The sequence below is a fragment of the Tyto alba genome, unplaced genomic scaffold, assembly GCF_018691265.1.
Source record: "Tyto alba isolate M040663 unplaced genomic scaffold, T.alba_DEE_v4.0 Super-Scaffold_2, whole genome shotgun sequence".
NCBI classification, from domain to species: Eukaryota; Metazoa; Chordata; class Aves; order Strigiformes; family Tytonidae; genus Tyto; species Tyto alba.
This window is the reverse complement of record NW_024881282.1, coordinates 64908548-64925744: the sequence shown is the minus strand read 5'-3', so window position 1 is coordinate 64925744 and position 17197 is coordinate 64908548. Positions and strand designations below refer to the sequence as shown.

General features: G+C 41.3%; 1 protein-coding gene across 1 annotated transcript in view; it reads right to left on the bottom strand.

The window, feature by feature from the left end:
* The window catches only part of CPED1 (cadherin like and PC-esterase domain containing 1), a 153846-nt gene that overhangs the window by 89294 nt on the left and 47355 nt on the right, over window positions 1-17197 (bottom strand). Inside the window, exons 6-7 of the mRNA XM_033011526.2 lie at window positions 15184-15340; window positions 13515-13683 (exon numbers count right to left, since the gene is read on the bottom strand). Coding sequence (XP_032867417.2) covers window positions 13515-13683; window positions 15184-15340 — 326 coding nt within the window. The remainder of the gene's footprint in view (window positions 1-13514; window positions 13684-15183; window positions 15341-17197) is intronic.

Sequence of the window (17197 nt, the reverse complement as noted above, 5' to 3'; positions counted from 1 at the left end):
AACAAAGACGTTGAACAGGAATGGACCTAGTAGGGATCCCTGGGGTACACTGCTAGTTACTGGTGATGTGTTATGAATTAATCACTGTGCTGACATCAGTTCTTACAACATACTTCTGTGTACTCTAGGCCACAGAATTTTCTAGACAGTGATAGAGCCTCCGCTTGTGAGCACGAATACTGCCAAGCACGCCGGTCTGCATTGGCACAGATGAATGGCTTTCAGTTTCTTCAGGCAGCATATTGCAGTTAAATGGAATAAGCACTTTCCACTTTTCTTTTCAAAAATATACTGTATCATTGCCTATAGCCAGCCAGGGGAAATACTTGACTACACAGATAACATCAATCCTCTTTTGCTGTTTGGTCTGCCTGTCTTCCTGTTCTTATCACCTCTGGTTTTATTCTAACAAGTAGTTGCCTTCCCAAGCTTTACTGACTAAAATAAATGTCCCCCATGCACAGATCTGGGCTGAAGGTTTGCAGTGCCTGGGATGTTTTCTCCTCTTTCTGATAAAGCTATTTGAAATGCCAGTAGGAAAAAAATGACAACAGTATATATGACTAAAGATACAAAAATTAAACCTCTGACTGCCAGGAAATTGCAAAGTAAAGGTTGCACATGTAGCCTCAACTCTGACCTTTGGATATGCGCATCGTGTTGAAATCTTGAATTACATCACACCGTATTTTTATGCTGTAGAAAGTTTTCCATGTGTACTGCAATTCCATGACTCTCTAAGGAAAAAGAGCCCTGGAACTGCTATTTAGAAAGAGATTATGCAGATTCTCAGATCACACTCCATTTCATTGTCACAACAGGCTGAGAGGGAGTCTGTGTTTCCTAAAGTCTATGGTCACCAAAGCTGTGTTTCTTCCACAGAGTAGTACAAAGATTAAGAATAAGAAGCTGAATATTTTTCAAATCAGTTCTGATTTAGATTCATCTCTGAGTGATAGTGTCCCATTTCAGTCTCTTATTCAGTCCAAAACCAGTTAATTAAACTGTTCATGTGAAATAAAAAATTTAAAATTAAGACTCATCTCACCAAGGTAGGACTACGTGGTGGTTCTTCAGCTGACTTTGACAACTATTTCCAGCATCTCTGCCAGATCCTGTACATCACTCACATTCCTGCTACTCTGGCTTGCACGTCTCTATTTCCTAAATCTTCTGTGGGTATTGGGGGGCTAAGTGAGAAGCTGTGTTATTTTTCTGCACAGGGAAGAAAAGGAGTTGCAGAATTTTATAAGGAGAGATGGGGATTACTGGAAGGAAGGGCAAGAGGGACAGAAAAAGCCCCATTAGCTCATTTGCTCCTCACTGTAAATTAATTCCTAAGCATCTCAACACAAAGGATACACAGTGCATATATTTCTAGTAAAAACTGCTGAAAGACAGGATGATTTGCCCTCTTTGTGCTCAGAGTGTGCTGTTGGCTATAACAGCCAACTGTTTACAACACAAGAATCATTAAAATAAAACTGGCCTCTCCAAGGAACTGCTTTTTAGTTACAGACCTCCTTAGCCAGTCTAGAAAAGAAACATTGCTCAACAGGTTCTCATTAGGGATACCAGGTTTTAGGACAATGTTTATTTTAGGTCAGTGACTGAAAATAAGTATTTAGTCAGGCTAGTTCAGGACCAACATAGACAAGAGACAAATACTTCACGTTAAATTCCAATCAAGGAAACAAATCCTATTTAAAAAAGTTCAGGTTAAGTTTGACTCCTGTGGATTCAACAGGTTTCTCAGCAACTGATAGGGAGAATGTAAACTGTATGGATTTAGGGGTGATAAGGTGTGAAAGTCTGCAGCAACCTCAGGTTCTTCTGAGTGTGCTTAACAAAGATATATAAATATCTGTATTCACCTGCAAAATACTGAAGTCCCTGAGTTGAAGGTTCTTCAGATGATCATCACTGATGCTGGTTCTCTCACCTTCAGAGGAAACAGACTACCTGCCCAGCAAGATTCACTCTCGTTATTGATTGAGCATGATTAAAAGCAGCACTGAATAGTAAAAAGAGGACAGAATGGGAAAAACTGGTGGCAATCACAGGAATTTAGTCTGGGAGAAAGCTGATCTCTGGCTATCAAATTTTTAAGTAGAGGAATAGGGATTAAATTTTAGTAGGTTGTAAAACTTAACACAGATATGGACTTATATTTTGTACAATGACACTATTGTATACAGAATTGCAAGACTTCTCAGGAGCCTGAGGATATTCATCCACATGCTGGATGCATACAGTTGGAGGTATGTTCCACATATTTATGTAATGCCTTACAGAAGTGTGTAAATGCAGTCAAATTACATGGATCAAGCGCACATTTTCTGTCAAGGCAGAATGAACTAGAAATATTCTTAAAATTAGTTTTGACTCTTTGACCTTTTGCTCACTGATAACTCCTTTTGCTTTAGGACAGGCCACTGGGGGAAAAAATAAATTTGGCTAAATCAATACTAATTTTACAATGTTTTTCCCTACCCACTTTGACATCCACTTTTTAAAATCTGCAGTCATTAAAATAATGTTTATGATCTCAATGACATGGATCCATTTGGCTCCTCAAAAATACACTGAACCATCAGTTAAAGGCCTGACACACCGGAAAAAATGCAATTTAGTTGACAAAGGAATTTCAACTTGCAAGCTTCATGCACAGTCATGGAGACTCAAGGACAGTGGAGAGTGGGGCACCCGCTGGGCTAGATGTTATGTTGACTGTAGTAGTTCCCTTGAGAGGATTTTCCTCTGGCAATTTTTCTGCAAATGAATTCCTTAGGAGAGGTGCTGGGGCAGCCTAGGGCAGGTAGCTGAATGATCAGCTGAGGATTGCCCTGAGAAAGAGTATAAAAACAAACTGTACTGATCTTTCTGAAATTGCTTCTAGCTTAGTCCTAGCACAGTCTTGCCTTCTGATGAGACAAACAAGAAAGATTTTCCTTAACTAACCTTAGGAATGGCAATAAATACAAAATTAAAACACCTACCTTCAATGACTGCATTGATTAGCTTTCTACTGATTGTAATATGCATTCAGAGGCACATGTCATGTGAAGACAATTTACTCAGTTGTCAAAATCTGTAAAGGAATCCCACCCTACAAGACTACATGGCTTATGTCTATGCACAAGCTAAATGTCTAGATTCCTTTTATACATCAGTGCAGAACACAGACACTTGAAGAGCATGATTTATGCCATCCTAAGGTAGATGCCTGAAAACAGAGACATGAATTGCAATCTAAAACTGCTCTGTTCTTCCAGTGATTGTACAGGGAATCTCTGAGACACTGAAGACAGGTAGGAGATAAACCAAAGTTGCCGGGAGAGTGGAACCTCAATCCATCCCACTCCTACCAGTTTGATGCCAGGGCCAGCAATAGATGCACAGAGTCTGGAGAGGGATCACAGGTCAGCAGGAGAGCACCTGAAGAGCAGCACAGAGGAATTCCAGCCACTCCAGCCAGTAAGTCACCTTTATGCAGGCCCAACTTAAATGCTGCTATAAAATGCACATAGTATAGGGAATAAACAAGAGAAGTTAGAGATGTGCATGAGTCTGCAGGGATCTCATTGGCATCATGGAGACATGGTGGGGTGGCTCCAGTGACTGCAGTGTTGGAATGGAAGGATACAGGCTCCTTAGGGTAGACAAGCAAGCAGGGGAGAAGAGGAGTGGGTGTCACCCTCTATGTCAATGACCAGATGGAGTGCTTGGAGTTGTGCCTGGGGATGGATGAGGACCTGACTGAGACCTTATGAGTCAGGATTAAAGAGAGGGCAGGGACAGGTGACGTTATAGTGGGGGTCTGCCACAGGTCACCTGACCAGGAAGACTTAGTAGATGAAGCCCTCTATAGACAGATAGGAGCAGCCTCATGTTCACAAGCCCTGGTCCTCATGGGGGACTTCAACCACCATGATATCTCTTGGAGAAACAACACAGCAAGGCATAAGTAATTCAGGAGTTTCCTGGAATGTATTGACAATAACTTCCCTCTCCAAGTGATATAGGAGCCAACAAAGAGAGGTGCTATGCTGGACCTTGTTCTCACCAACAAGAAGGAGCTGGTGGGGAATGTGAAGCTCGAAGGCAGCCTTGGTTGCAGTGGCCATGAAAATGTGGAATTCAAGATCCTTAGGGCACTAGAGGAGGGCACAGAGCAAGCTCACTATCCTGGACTTCAGGAGAGCAGACTTCAGCCTCTTCAGGGATCTGCTTGATAGAATAACATAGGGAAGAGGGGCCCAGGAAAGCTGGCTAATATTCCAGGATCACCACCTCCAAGCTCAGGAGTGATGCATCCCGACAAAGAAGAAGTCAGGCAAAAACACCAGGAGACCTTCATGGATGAACAAGGAGCTCCTTGGCAAGCTCAGACACAAAAAGGAAGCCTACAGAGGGTGGAAGCAAAGACAGATAGCCTGAGAGGAATTCAGATAAATTTTCTGAGGAGCCACGGATCAGGTTAGGAAAGCCAAAGCCAAAACCCTTATAGAATTAAACCTGGACAGGGACATCAATGGCAATAAGCTTCTCTAGGTACATTGGTGATAAAAGGAAGGTAAGGGAAAACGTGAGATCTCTCTGGAAGGAAACAGGAGACCTGGTTACATCGGACATGGAGAAGACTGAGGTACTCAAGAACTTTTTTGCCTCAGTCTTTACCAGCAAGTGCTCCAGCCACAGCACCCAAGTCACAGAAGGCAAAGGCAGGGACTATGAGAATGAAGAACTGCCCACTGTAGGAGATCAGGTTCAAGACATCTAAGGAACCTAAAGGTGCACAATTCCATGATGAGATGCATCTGCAGCTCCTGAGGGAAATGGCAGATTAATTAACTAAGCCACTATCCATCATATTTGAGAAGTTGTGGCAGCCTGGTGAAGTTCCCACTGACTGGAAAAGGGGAAAAATAACCCCCATTTTTAAAAAAGGAAAAAAGCAAGATGTGGGGAACTATAGGCTAGTCAGTCTCAACTCTGTGCCCAGCAAGATCATGGAGCAAATACTCTTGGAAACTATGCCAAGGCACATAGAAAATAGGGTGATTGGTGACAGTCAGCATGGCTTCACTAAGGGCAAATTGTGACTGATGAATTTGGTTGCCTTCTATGATGGGGTTATAGCACTGGTGGATAAGGGAAGAGAAACTGATGTCATCTACCTGGACATGTGCAAAGCATTTGATGCTGTCCCACATGACACCCTTGTCTCTAAATTGGAGAGACATGGATTTGATGGATGGACCGCTCAGTGGATAAGGAATTGGCTGGATCGTCACACTCAAAGAGTTGCAGTCAATGGCTCGATGTCCAGTTGGAGAGCAGTGATGAGTGGCGTTCCTCAGGGGTCGGTATTGGGACCAGCGCTGTTTAACATCTTTGTCAGTGACTCTGGACAGTGGGATTGAGTGCACCCTCAGCAAGTTTGCCAATGACACCAAGCTGTGTGGTGCAGTCAACATGCTGGAGGGAAGGGATGCCACCCAGAGGGATCTTGACAGGCTTGAGAGGTGGGCCTGTGCAAACCTCATGATTTTCAGCAAGGCCAAGTGCAAGCTCCTGCACATGGGTTGAGGCAATCCTAAACACAAATACAGGCTGGATGAGGAGTGGATTAAGAGCAGCCCAGCAGAGAATGACTTGGGGGTATTAGTGGATGAAAAACTGATTATGAGCCAGCAAGATGCACTCACAGCCCAGAAAGCCAACTGTATCCTGGGCTGCATCAAGAGAAGTGTGGCTAACAGGTCGAGGGAGGAGATTCTCTCCCTCTACTCTGCTCTTGTGAGACCCCACCTGCAGTGCTGTGTCCAGCTCTGGGGCCCCAAACATAAGAAGGACATGGAGGACCTGTTGGAGCAGGTCCAGAGAAGGGCCATGAAATGATCAAGGGTCTGGAGCACCTCCTTTATGAGGACAGGTTGAGAGGGTTGGGGTTGTTCAGCCTAAAGAAGAGAAGGCTCTGGGGAGACTTTATAGAGGCCTTGCAGTACTTGAAGGGGGCCTACAGGAAAGATGGGGAGGGACTTTTCATCTGGGAATGTAGCAATAGGACAAGGGGATAATGGTTTTAAACTGTCAGAGGGTAGACTTAGGTTGGATAGAAGGAGGAAATTCTTTCCTGTGAGGGAGGTGAGACACTGGCACAGGTTGCCCAGAGAAGCTGTGGCTGCCCCCTCCCTGGAAGGGTTCAAGGCCAGGTTGGACGGGGCTTTGAGCAACCTGGTCTGGTGGAAGGTGCCCCTGCCCATGGCAGGGGGGTTAGAGCCAGATGATCTTTCAGGTCCCTTCTAACCCAAACCATTCTGTGGTTCTATAATATACCATGGGAGTTCTCACACAGCCCACCCTTGGACAACAAAACCTGTGTGCCAGGAATATACAGAACTGTCTGGGAGGATATTTGTCCCAGATTTATCATGATAAATAGGAAGACAACCATTAGCGAGGTTAAACAGTAACCAGGTAATTACAAAGTGGCTTTTGAAACAAGGAAGGAGTCAGCTTGGGAAATAATATAAAAGCAGTGTGAACATTTGCAGCAGGGGAAGAGAGTTTGGCGTGGAAACAGTAGCAGTCAAAACCTCGTCAAGCACTGCCAGAAGCCAGCCTGCTGGCACCACATCTTCTGCCTAGACTGCAGGGAATATTAGGGTGTAAGGATGGGTATGGGTATGGGTCCTATGTGGGTACACATGAAGCAGGCACATGCAGAGCTGGAGCCCCCACTTCTCCAAGCAGAGGTGCGTGCAGGAGGGGAAGCTGCCACCCAGGAGTATGGGTCTGTGTTTGTAACCCATGCTGCCTGTGAGATAGGGTCTGGGTAAGAGTGGGTGGGTGGGTGTGACTATAGTTCAGAGGGTATCTATAGAAGGATGTTTAGAAATGTGCAGTGTTGAGAAACATTTTTGCAGTGTTTGGTATCATGGTTTACCTGTTCTGTTATTTAAATTGATAGTGAATATTATTATTACTGGTTGCCAGTTAATTACATATCATCAATTAGCCACTTCTATCCTGGTTTTAGTTAAACAACGTGAACTTGTAAATTTTTTCCTGCAACAGTATCTTACCTTTGAAGGTGTAGCTGAGCTCTGAACTTACCCAAGAGGCAAGGAGATAGAAGATAAAAAGCCATTGGGGCTACAGAGTAATTGAGTGTAATTTTGAGGTTTACATTTTGGAATTTCGTGCATCATACTTTACAGGATTTGTATGAATAGATTTTGAAAGGACCTTGCTTGTTCTTAGTTGCAGCCTCCAAAACTAGATGTCAGACAAAGTTATCAGGATCATATATGATAGCTAGGTTTACATCTGAGGAACCAAAACATGACCTTTGGTTTCAAGAAATCACCCATTTTGAAGTAATGAAGGGTGTTCTCTCCAGGTTGTTCTGCTATGCATTGGAGATCTTGCACTCTTTCTGGTCAGTTGGATCTGCAGGGTCTCATAAAACTTAAGGTAATTGCCTCTCCTTGAAAACAGCTAAGGATGTTTTCACTTGAATCAATTCAGTCAATCTCTGATAACTTTCAGTATACGCTCCGTACTCTCAGTTCATTTTTGTATATTCATTCCTCTTACTGGATCTAGATTTGGCAACATTTCCTCACCAAGTCCAAATAGTTCTGGGTGTGAGTAGTCATTCATGGATACAAAACCACTCTTTTGCACACAAACAAGAGTGTCTTTTACTGTATGTATGGCGGTACCTACTTAACTAAGATATCTGCAAGAATACAGACTGATTCTACATAGAAAGCCAGAAAAAAACATATATTGCAATTAAACTATTTCCTATATTGCCTGCTATCACAGGCAGACCTCTGCACTGATCAAAGTAGATAGAAAAACTTGTAAGACATGTGACAGGAGAAAAATGTACCCATAATCAAAACAGTGGTTCTGGAATACATCATGGAGAAAACAGTGCAGTAATTTATCATAAGTTTATAGTCCTAGCCTTAGGTAGGTCTGTTTATTCCAATCCTGATTTATTGTTATGATGTGCCATTTCTCTGCAGGTCTAACATGGCACTTGATGAAGGGGGAAACCGTATGATTATTCAGCTATTTTTTACAGCAAATTTCCCACTTATGTATATTATTTTTTTTACATAGGATTTTTAAAAGAGATGTTATTTAATGCTTAAGGGCAAAAAACCCTCTTGTCTCTTAACACTTTTATAACTTATTAACATGGAGGAGAAAAGGCCATCTGAGGAATGCTTCCTCTAAAGATCCTTGCTCTTAAGACCAAGTCCAAAGACAAAATACTGCTCACTAGCTTCAGCAGCCACTAAATTAGGCCTTTTGAGACTGAACTAAGAATGGTTTCCCAAACTAGCATTGACTTCTTAGCAGAAAAGTAAAGGTGATTTACTAACAGCTTTTCCCAGTTCACTGTGAGAAGCAAAGTGGATCAGCTTGACTAAGAGAAGCTGGAAGGCAAAAAAGGAAAGGTGAGAAGAATCAGGGTAACAGGAGGTAGGTCTGTGAAAGTTAGGAGCCACAGAGGGACATGCTTACAGAGCTGCCTGGGTTGAACTGGCAGAGCAAGAGGATCTGTGGGCCAGGAGAAAAGCAGAGAGGTAAGGGCCTGGATAATGGTGTAAAGATTTACTATGACATACCCACATGTTATAAAAAATAATCAGTCTAGACCTCTTACTAGCTACACTAGGATGTTCATAATGAGAAGAGCAGAAGAGAACTCCAGGAAGAATTTAAACTTTATTTGTGCACTGCATGTCAATGGTAGGTAAAGAAGGAAAGATTACTCATTCTTTCTCTTAGGACAAGAATTAGGGATATGCAATTAATTAATCAGGTTCAAGTTTTAAAGCAAACAAATATTCTTTCTTAAGCAACACATAAATAATCTGTGGAGTCTCATTGTCACAAGACATTGGGAAGACCAAAAGCATCAATAGATTAAAAACTCTAGTAGAGAACTGCATGGCATGGAAGTCCACTGGAGCATATTAAACATAAAGAGATATATTCCACCTCCAGTTTTGTGTTTCTAGCCTTTCAGGTTACCAGAAATAGCTATAGTTCGCCTAGGGACGAGTACCACTTTACGCCTGTCCTGTTACACAGTTTCATGGTGCTTTCTTGCCTGGTTGTTGACAGAAACAGAATGTCAGACTAAGCATGTCTTTGATCTCCCCCAGTTCAGACAGACTTTCGCTCTTATATCAGTGAAAAAAAGAAATGATAGGGCTCTAGACACTATGAGGGCAGAAGACAGAGATGGCATTTATGTTATGCTCAGTAGCCCAGGAAGAGGAGCATTACAGCATTTGATTCTCTGCAGAGGCTACTTGCAAGAACAATGAAATTCGTGTGCTAAGTTCTTACAGAAGAACAATTTTTACTAATGAACAATTTTTAAAAATTTATTTTTATTCCCAAATAACCCTGCAATCTAATTGATTAAGAGTTGATGATAATTTTCTTCTGTATTTGCTCCTGCTAAGTGGCAGGGAAATAATATGGAATTAAAAAATAAAACAAAGAGAAAAAATCCTGAGCCTTTGTGCTCTTTATAAGCATTTTTCTCTTTATCTGCGTTTGCATTCCCTCACGTTATCTGTGGCTATTACTTGAAGTAGTATCAAAATAGGCCACTTGAGGGCAATACTGCAACCTAATTCTCACAGTGTTCGGCTCTAAGCCAGACCTCCACGTCATCTTAAAAGATGTATTTTCTGATGACGTGAGGGTCCAGTTTTATTTGTATATATGTTAAATATAAAAAAATAGTACTCTTTACTCAAGTTTCCAAATGCTCAATACACAGAGAGAGAATTTCAGCGACAGTTATAGTGACTTGCACCACAGCAAGTTGAACAGCAAACTGCTTTAATAAATTATGTTTACTTCACAGCACAGTTGGAAAATTACTTAAGAGCATAGTTTCAGCTGGGGGTATCGAGGGTTATGCAAGAGCACCAGTCAAGGAATTCAAATCCAGGAGGCACCTGACTGTCTATTTTGGATGAGAGAAGGGCCAGAGGGCCAGAGCCGGGGCTGTGGGAAGCTGCCGACAGCACAGAAGAGCCTTCCCAGGTGATGCAGGATGTGGCACTGCTACAGTCTACAAAAGTGCATCCCTTCATTAAGAACTGGGGCCAGGCTATGAAAGGTTTATGTCAGGGCAAATGAAGCACTTCACAGTGTGTTAAACCTTGAGATAATTAAACATAAATGACTGCTTCACACACCAGCTTCCATAAAACAGAAAATTATTCAAGGGTCAGCCTTCTGCTCAATACACACGCATAATGTCAATTACCACAAAGGGAATTATTGCATACATTGACAGAGACCCATCTCTTAATTGGTACCGTATGCAAAATAGAATGCTTCTATTTTATTATTAATTTTTCAACACACAGATGGTCTAAATAAGGGGTTTCCAAATTTCCTCAAGGAAATAAGGCTATCACGCAAGTATCGTATTAAAACATTTGTGTGGCAGAACGCCATTCTCTCCCCTGCATCTCCCCCATCTTCCCAACCAGGGTCCAAATGTAATGTTGCACTTCTGTCACCCCTTGACAACATACAAAATTCTCATGCCAGCTCAGGATTTACCCCCTTTTACTTTCTGAACTGAGATACTAGAATATGTATAATCTAGAGAAAACCTGGCAGATGGTGAGTAAAACACAGTTGAACTCTTCCTGAACTGCCATTTGGCCAATGCTTATTCAAGGAGTCATTCTGAAGTCTTGCCACTGTGATTAGGCTAAATAGATATGAGTTGTAAAAATCATTTACAATAGTTTACTAACAAAGAAGCAGTGGGTAATGCAGTATTATTTAATTCATTAAAATCCTGCTTTTTCTTTCCACAGTTTCTCTTAATCATTTGATATCACCTGCTACTCCATCTCCAGTCTTTTTAAAAGTCTCTCCTTCATATATACCACATTCTGGTTGCTTCCAGCAACCATAAAGAGTTGTTGTACATAGGAGATAAAATTTTAAACTTAACATACTGAGTTTATGATAGTAATGTTGTAACCAAGTTAACCACACCTGTGGATTAATTTCTCATCAATAATAGTTTAATTATACTGGTATGAGAAAATTTGCTGACCAGGGGCCTTTATACACTGATGATGTCTCTAAATTATTGTGCAACATTACTGAAAGATGCACATCCATGACAGCAATGCAGCACATTAAAATTATTCTCATCTGTTCATTTAAAAAAAAATAAAATTCAGTCAGCTGCTCCTGGGGAAAAATACATCAAACACTAGCAAATTTTTCCAGATCCAATTCTTCTCTATAGGCTTGCTCAGTCCCCAGTGACATCAGTTCTGTCAATCAGTAGAAGAACAGGTCTCAGAGAACCTTTCTGTCTTTATTGGAGCCTCACAGGGTAGCAAGCAATTTTCCTTCCTACACAATGGAATTGGCAGAAACTGAAAGTTTAGGAACTTTCTGGACTCAGTTCCTTGCCTGATACAAACATGCGCAGCTCCCCTGCCTACTTTGGGAGTGGAGATCACTCTGCTGGCATTGTATGTCCCACTGGCAACAAGTGATGGCTCCATGAAGTTTATGAGCAATTTTATGTAATCTCATCCCAAAGGATATCAACAGTTGAATTCAAACCTTCTCCTAAGTATTGTTTTCTGACTGATGATCTTCTGCCTGATGTCTCTACACCAAGAACAGAAGGCTCTTTATGATTTTCCCAGTAGTGCTTTCTGGCCACACCATGAATTCCCAGTGTCTCACTTCTCCTGGAGACTCCCTGACTCTTCCAAGTTTCTTTATAGGGCACAATGTTTATGCTGACAGACTGTCTTATACACCCCACTTTCCATCGTTTTGTTAATTTGCATTTCAATCTATACATCACTACAAATGTGCTTTCTGTGGTGTCTATTTTTTGTTTATTTCTTGCCATTTTGACAAGTCTGCCTAAAGCTGTGGAAGATATAACACCACTGCGGCCATAACCATATTTGAACTACTGTATATGTGCTGCTGCTTCTATCTATCATTTTTATTGCTTCTTCAGCTGCCAAAGTGCTCTGTAAATGGTGGCTGGAACCCTGTTCAGAAGACTTCCTTCAGTGGGAATTATTTTACAGAGCTATATCACAATTACTAATGACTACTAGCCTTTAAAGTAGTCCCTACTTCAGCTGCGATAGTGATGATGCTGGACATTGTGCTATTTTAATAAACATAAACCAAAATTGAATGCCAAGGTTTGAAATCGAGTGACCATGAGTCTTACTAAATGTAAATAGAGGAAAATAGATGGCAAAATAATATGTCTCCATGGACTTCCATAGCTTCCAAGGGAGGAAAGAAAGAGAATTACAAAAGAGAAAGAAAATTGGGTTCATCTCACCTAATTTTGGCAATCTAGATTTTGGCATTTTCTCTAAGAATGTCATAGCTCATGGAAGGAAGCAGACACTTTTATCAGGAAACTCAACTCATTCCAAAATTAGTGTCTAAATTGGGTGGGATGAGTTCTTCTCTAGAGATGTCTGTTTCTCCAATAACCAGAGCTTAGATCAGGCACTTAAATTTGGCAGTGCTAAAATTGTAGAACATACCAAATGGATGGCATCATCAAGAGTCCTGACAGTGACACTACACCACTCAGACTGATCCAAAGCGAAGACCTGCTCCTACTCCAGGAGTGAAAAGCACACTCATCCTCAGATGGCTGCTGCAGGAGCTGGTCTAGGTGACCTCAAGAAACAACTGCTACTGTGTGACCTTATTCCTTCAAAAGGAAAGGAGCAGCAGCAGAATTGTAGTTGCCTCACAAAGAGCTGCCATGTTGCAAGCACAGTTCCTTGCTGAAAGAAAAAGGAATGGGAAGGCATGTTTGGAAATCCATAGGACTGCTGAGCAAACTAGATGTGGAGAAAGAGAGGTCCCTCCAGACACTTGGAGATGTCCAGAGTTTGTCCAATTAAGGCAACTGTGAAACATCCTTCTTCATAATACTGAGATCATGGGAGGCCCACCCTCTCCATGGTATACTTCCTTCCCCTTATTTAGAAGTGCCCTGACCCTCCTCCATTCTGTTTTACTGCACCTAAAAAAGAAACCTAAACAAACTGTTTTAAATATTTACTTTTCTTTTTTACAACACTGTCAATATCATGGCAAAAGACATTACTGCATGACAGCACCCCCACTGCTGTGCTTTAGAGAAAACTCCAACCTTGCAACTGCTGTCAAATGTTACCAATAAAAATAGGCTCTGAGGAAAGCAGCTCCCAGGGCCCTTCATAATCCCCACTGCACAGGGCAACTCTTCCCTGCTTCATGAAGCAAACCTCACTCATTCTGAGAAATGAAAGTTGTACATTAGGAGAATATTCACTGTCAGCTGTGTACAGCAAATAAAGAAGGGGCAAAAGAGAAGAAAGATATTATCTGGTTTTCTGTCTCCAAACTTTGCCTGAAAGGTGAAAAAAGTAGGAAATTAAACATTTTACCTTTACAGAAAAGTGCTTCTTCTTGGGTGGATGCCAGACAGTGGTGGTTGAATGAATGAATGCCCGCAGAGGTGTTAAGGATGTCACAAGCACATATGCTTTGATGATGACAGAAAGGTCTTGAGCTTTTAGGATGTCCTTGTGGCCTAGTGAGGCTGATACTTGATTCCTGGAAAGTAATAAAAATACGTAGCATTAATTAAATGCTTCTGCAAATGAGGAAAATGAGCTATAAGAAAAATAGTGAAATAGTGAAATTAGCAGAAATAGGAAATTAGCCTTTTTTCCCCCAGCCTAAGCAACACAGTAGATGAAACCAAGCAGGCTGGAACAAAGATTTACATCAATTCTTTATTGCTTTCAGAATTTTTAAATCTTGATTTCCATACATAGAAAGTAACTATGTTAGGAGGGAGTTATGTTTGAGACTACATATGGGCAAAAGCATTATGGGCATACTGTAATTGTTGCAAACCCAGGACATTCAGAGTGAAGGTAAAAAAATTCAGAAACTCCAAGCACCTTAATAACAGAAGTATAGGCAGAATACCCAGATTTAACACCGATTTGTAGTGAATTCAGAAAAAATCCCAAAACAACCCTATGGAAAGACTGCACTACTGTTAGCACTTTCTTCAATGTAACAAAGGGACACATACATGTGGTATGGCATGCTTTCCCTAATGAAAGCCATAAACTATAATTCCAAATATTATGAAAGACTACGACACCTAGGAATAACCTACAATACATCAGCTAAACATAAAGGAATTATAAAAGAACTATGCAAGTTAACTTAGTCTAGGAAATGACATGGCTCTCTACATACTGGCCTACAGCTCCCATAGCCTACATGAAAAGAATCAGCCATAGAAACAGGACAGAAAAAAACAAACTCAAGGGAAAAATCTGTTATTTAAAAGCTCATTACTTGGGGAAATCTGAGCTATACTTGGGCACAATCACAAATGTGATTATTATTCTGCCTGTTAAAATCTCTGAGTATCAATCTATCTCATAGCAAATGCAATGAGAAGATGACTATACAAATTATGGGTCTCTAAGGCTGATTACTGGTAAAAGGCACAGGGCTCTCCTCCCGTTTCTGTGTAATCTTTGGCAATATGTGGCCTTTCCAGACCTCAATTTTGCTATTTCTTAAGGGAGCCTAATAATATCTATCTTAAAGAGACCTTTTTCTCTCCTCTGTGGAATGGTAGGTCCTCAGAACATAAAATGTGTGAGATACTGTAATACAGGAAACAGCACTTGAACAGCCAGTTCTCAAATACTTCTTGGTTCTTCACCTGAGGGAGTGTCTCTGTGCAAAGGACTGCATATGTGTGTCTGTGGTAGAGGCAAGGCAGGGATGGAAGCAGGAAATAGCTCAGTCACCATGAGACCTAAACATTTAGGGGTGTCTCTGGGTCTGTATTCATCTGTCTAGGTGTTTCAGTGCCCTTAACGTAAAGACTTAGCTGTTCACACACAACACATGCAAGCCAGGCTAGCACAGAAAAAAACCAACACGCAAATATAAGAGATGCGACACATCCAAGGGCTCTGTCTGCTGTGGTCTCCTCTGTCTCTACATTCTGCGTCCCTGACTCCCAACTAACTGCACGATGAAGCAATTGTGGTTTCTGAGGGTAGGGTAGCATTAGCTTACGGCCGTGTGCTCGTGCTCTGCTTCCACTGGTACCGCAGATGAGCAGTATGGGTCTTGTCAGTGCTTCCACTGCCATGGGACATATTCCTTGTGGCGTTGGCCCTTGACAGCCCAGGCTGGCCAGAGCACTCTGGGGTGACAACTGGGAGCTGTAGGTCTGAAAAAGTATCAAGGGGGTGAGAAAGAAAGTCAGCAGAGTATTGAAAGCAGTGGTTGACTCCTGCTGTTAAGGATAAAATGTGTAAAACACAATAGGTAGAGAGGAGCTACCAGCTTCAGCTGAAAATGTAAAATAACAAATGCTGAGACTATAATCCTTTCTGGCTCTGCTAGCAGAGAGATTTACACCCACCAAGCACACGCTTCCAGCTGCAAGCTCAGCGTCTTAGCTGCAACTCCCACTTTTTAGGTGAGTGCTGCATACAAAAAGCATCCCCTTCCACTTTCTTCTAAATAGAAATCCTTTATTTCAAAATATAGAATACCAAAATTTTGTTTCTCATCTAGCCCTAATTATAATTAATGGGAATAAGAAATTTTTTTGACTAAGGACCAAGGGACTTTGCCATCATAACACACAGACAACTCAGTCAAGCACATATTCTTGTTTCTAGGTTCATGGTTTAAGGCTACATTTTGTAGTTACTGAAATCTATAGGAGGCTTAGTTCTGCCACCAAACACAGTGGGAGAAGGACTGATGTACCAGATTCCTCAAAATTACTGAGGCATGTGACTATTAATAGTAATCAAAATATTGTGATGTGAGATCAGTCAACGGGTGGCATGTATTTTCTGCTTTTACTGTGGTGATAAAAAGGCACAGAGGCCTTACATTATGTCATTATTTCATGTAGGTTGGTTTTCATTAACTAACACACCTCACACTTCAAGTTCTTAAGTAATAGTCAGGGAAAAGTCAAGCTGTTCACATTATTCCCAAACCTCATTACTTATCTTGTTAATGACATACTGCATTGTGCTAATATTATGAATTCATTTGTATAGCTTCTCTTTTAAAGCACTCACTCTTGACTTTGGTACATGAAATGAAAAATAAAACTGAAATTGTATTTCTGCCAATGAGCTGTGAGCAGCCATTCAAGGAAAAGAACTATTCATTTTCATACAAATCCTGTTAAAATGACATTGTGATTTTCTATGTTTATCAGCTGTTCATCAGGTCAGCTCAGTTCAGCCTTCCAAGCTCAACTGGTGTCTAAAATTAATCTGGTCCTTCGTCTTAGATGCACCATTTCGCAGGATTAAAGGCTTTACTAATCAAAAACAGGCCCTTATTAATATAGCACCTTGTGTTCAGATTATACTCTCATTGGCATCTTTGTGCCATTATGTATTATAACTGATTTGGACTTTGTAAGTGACTGACTACCTGTTGATGGTAGAGACAAACCAGGCTACTGTCTGCCTACTTGGTTGTGCAGTGATAACAGGAATAAGACAGTAAACTCCCATTAAGTCACTTATTTAGCAGACTTGTTTCTGAATATGCACAGGGAGCAGATCTTCTAAATCAAGTGCTGTTCTTTCCATATCTGCCTTGTAAAGACACAATGTCATTTCACTATGGCAATTTCCACCTTGTAAAGAGGCAATGGCATGTCACCATGACAATTTGCAATGGTCCTGCAGCAACTACTCCTATGCATCATTTTAGTCACATAACTGAAGTGCCTCTATTAGCAAAATAGTATGTGTAGGCTTTGTCTTTAGGCAACGGAGAGAGGGAGAGACCAGTCCTTGGAGCACTAAGGGAAGTACTGGTTCTGAACTGCTCTATGAAAGGGTCTGTTTTTTCACTGACTACGCATGAAAACTAAGCTACTTATTTGCAGCTGCAAATAATTCCCAGGGTATAAAGTTTGATCATACAGCTTTGGTATTCAGGCAAAACCAGAATTATTAAAACACATAATGTCCCTCCACAGTGCACAGATGACTTTAGAGATCTTTTTCCGATTTATCCTTGGTAAAAGGGCAAGACAGCCCTCCGC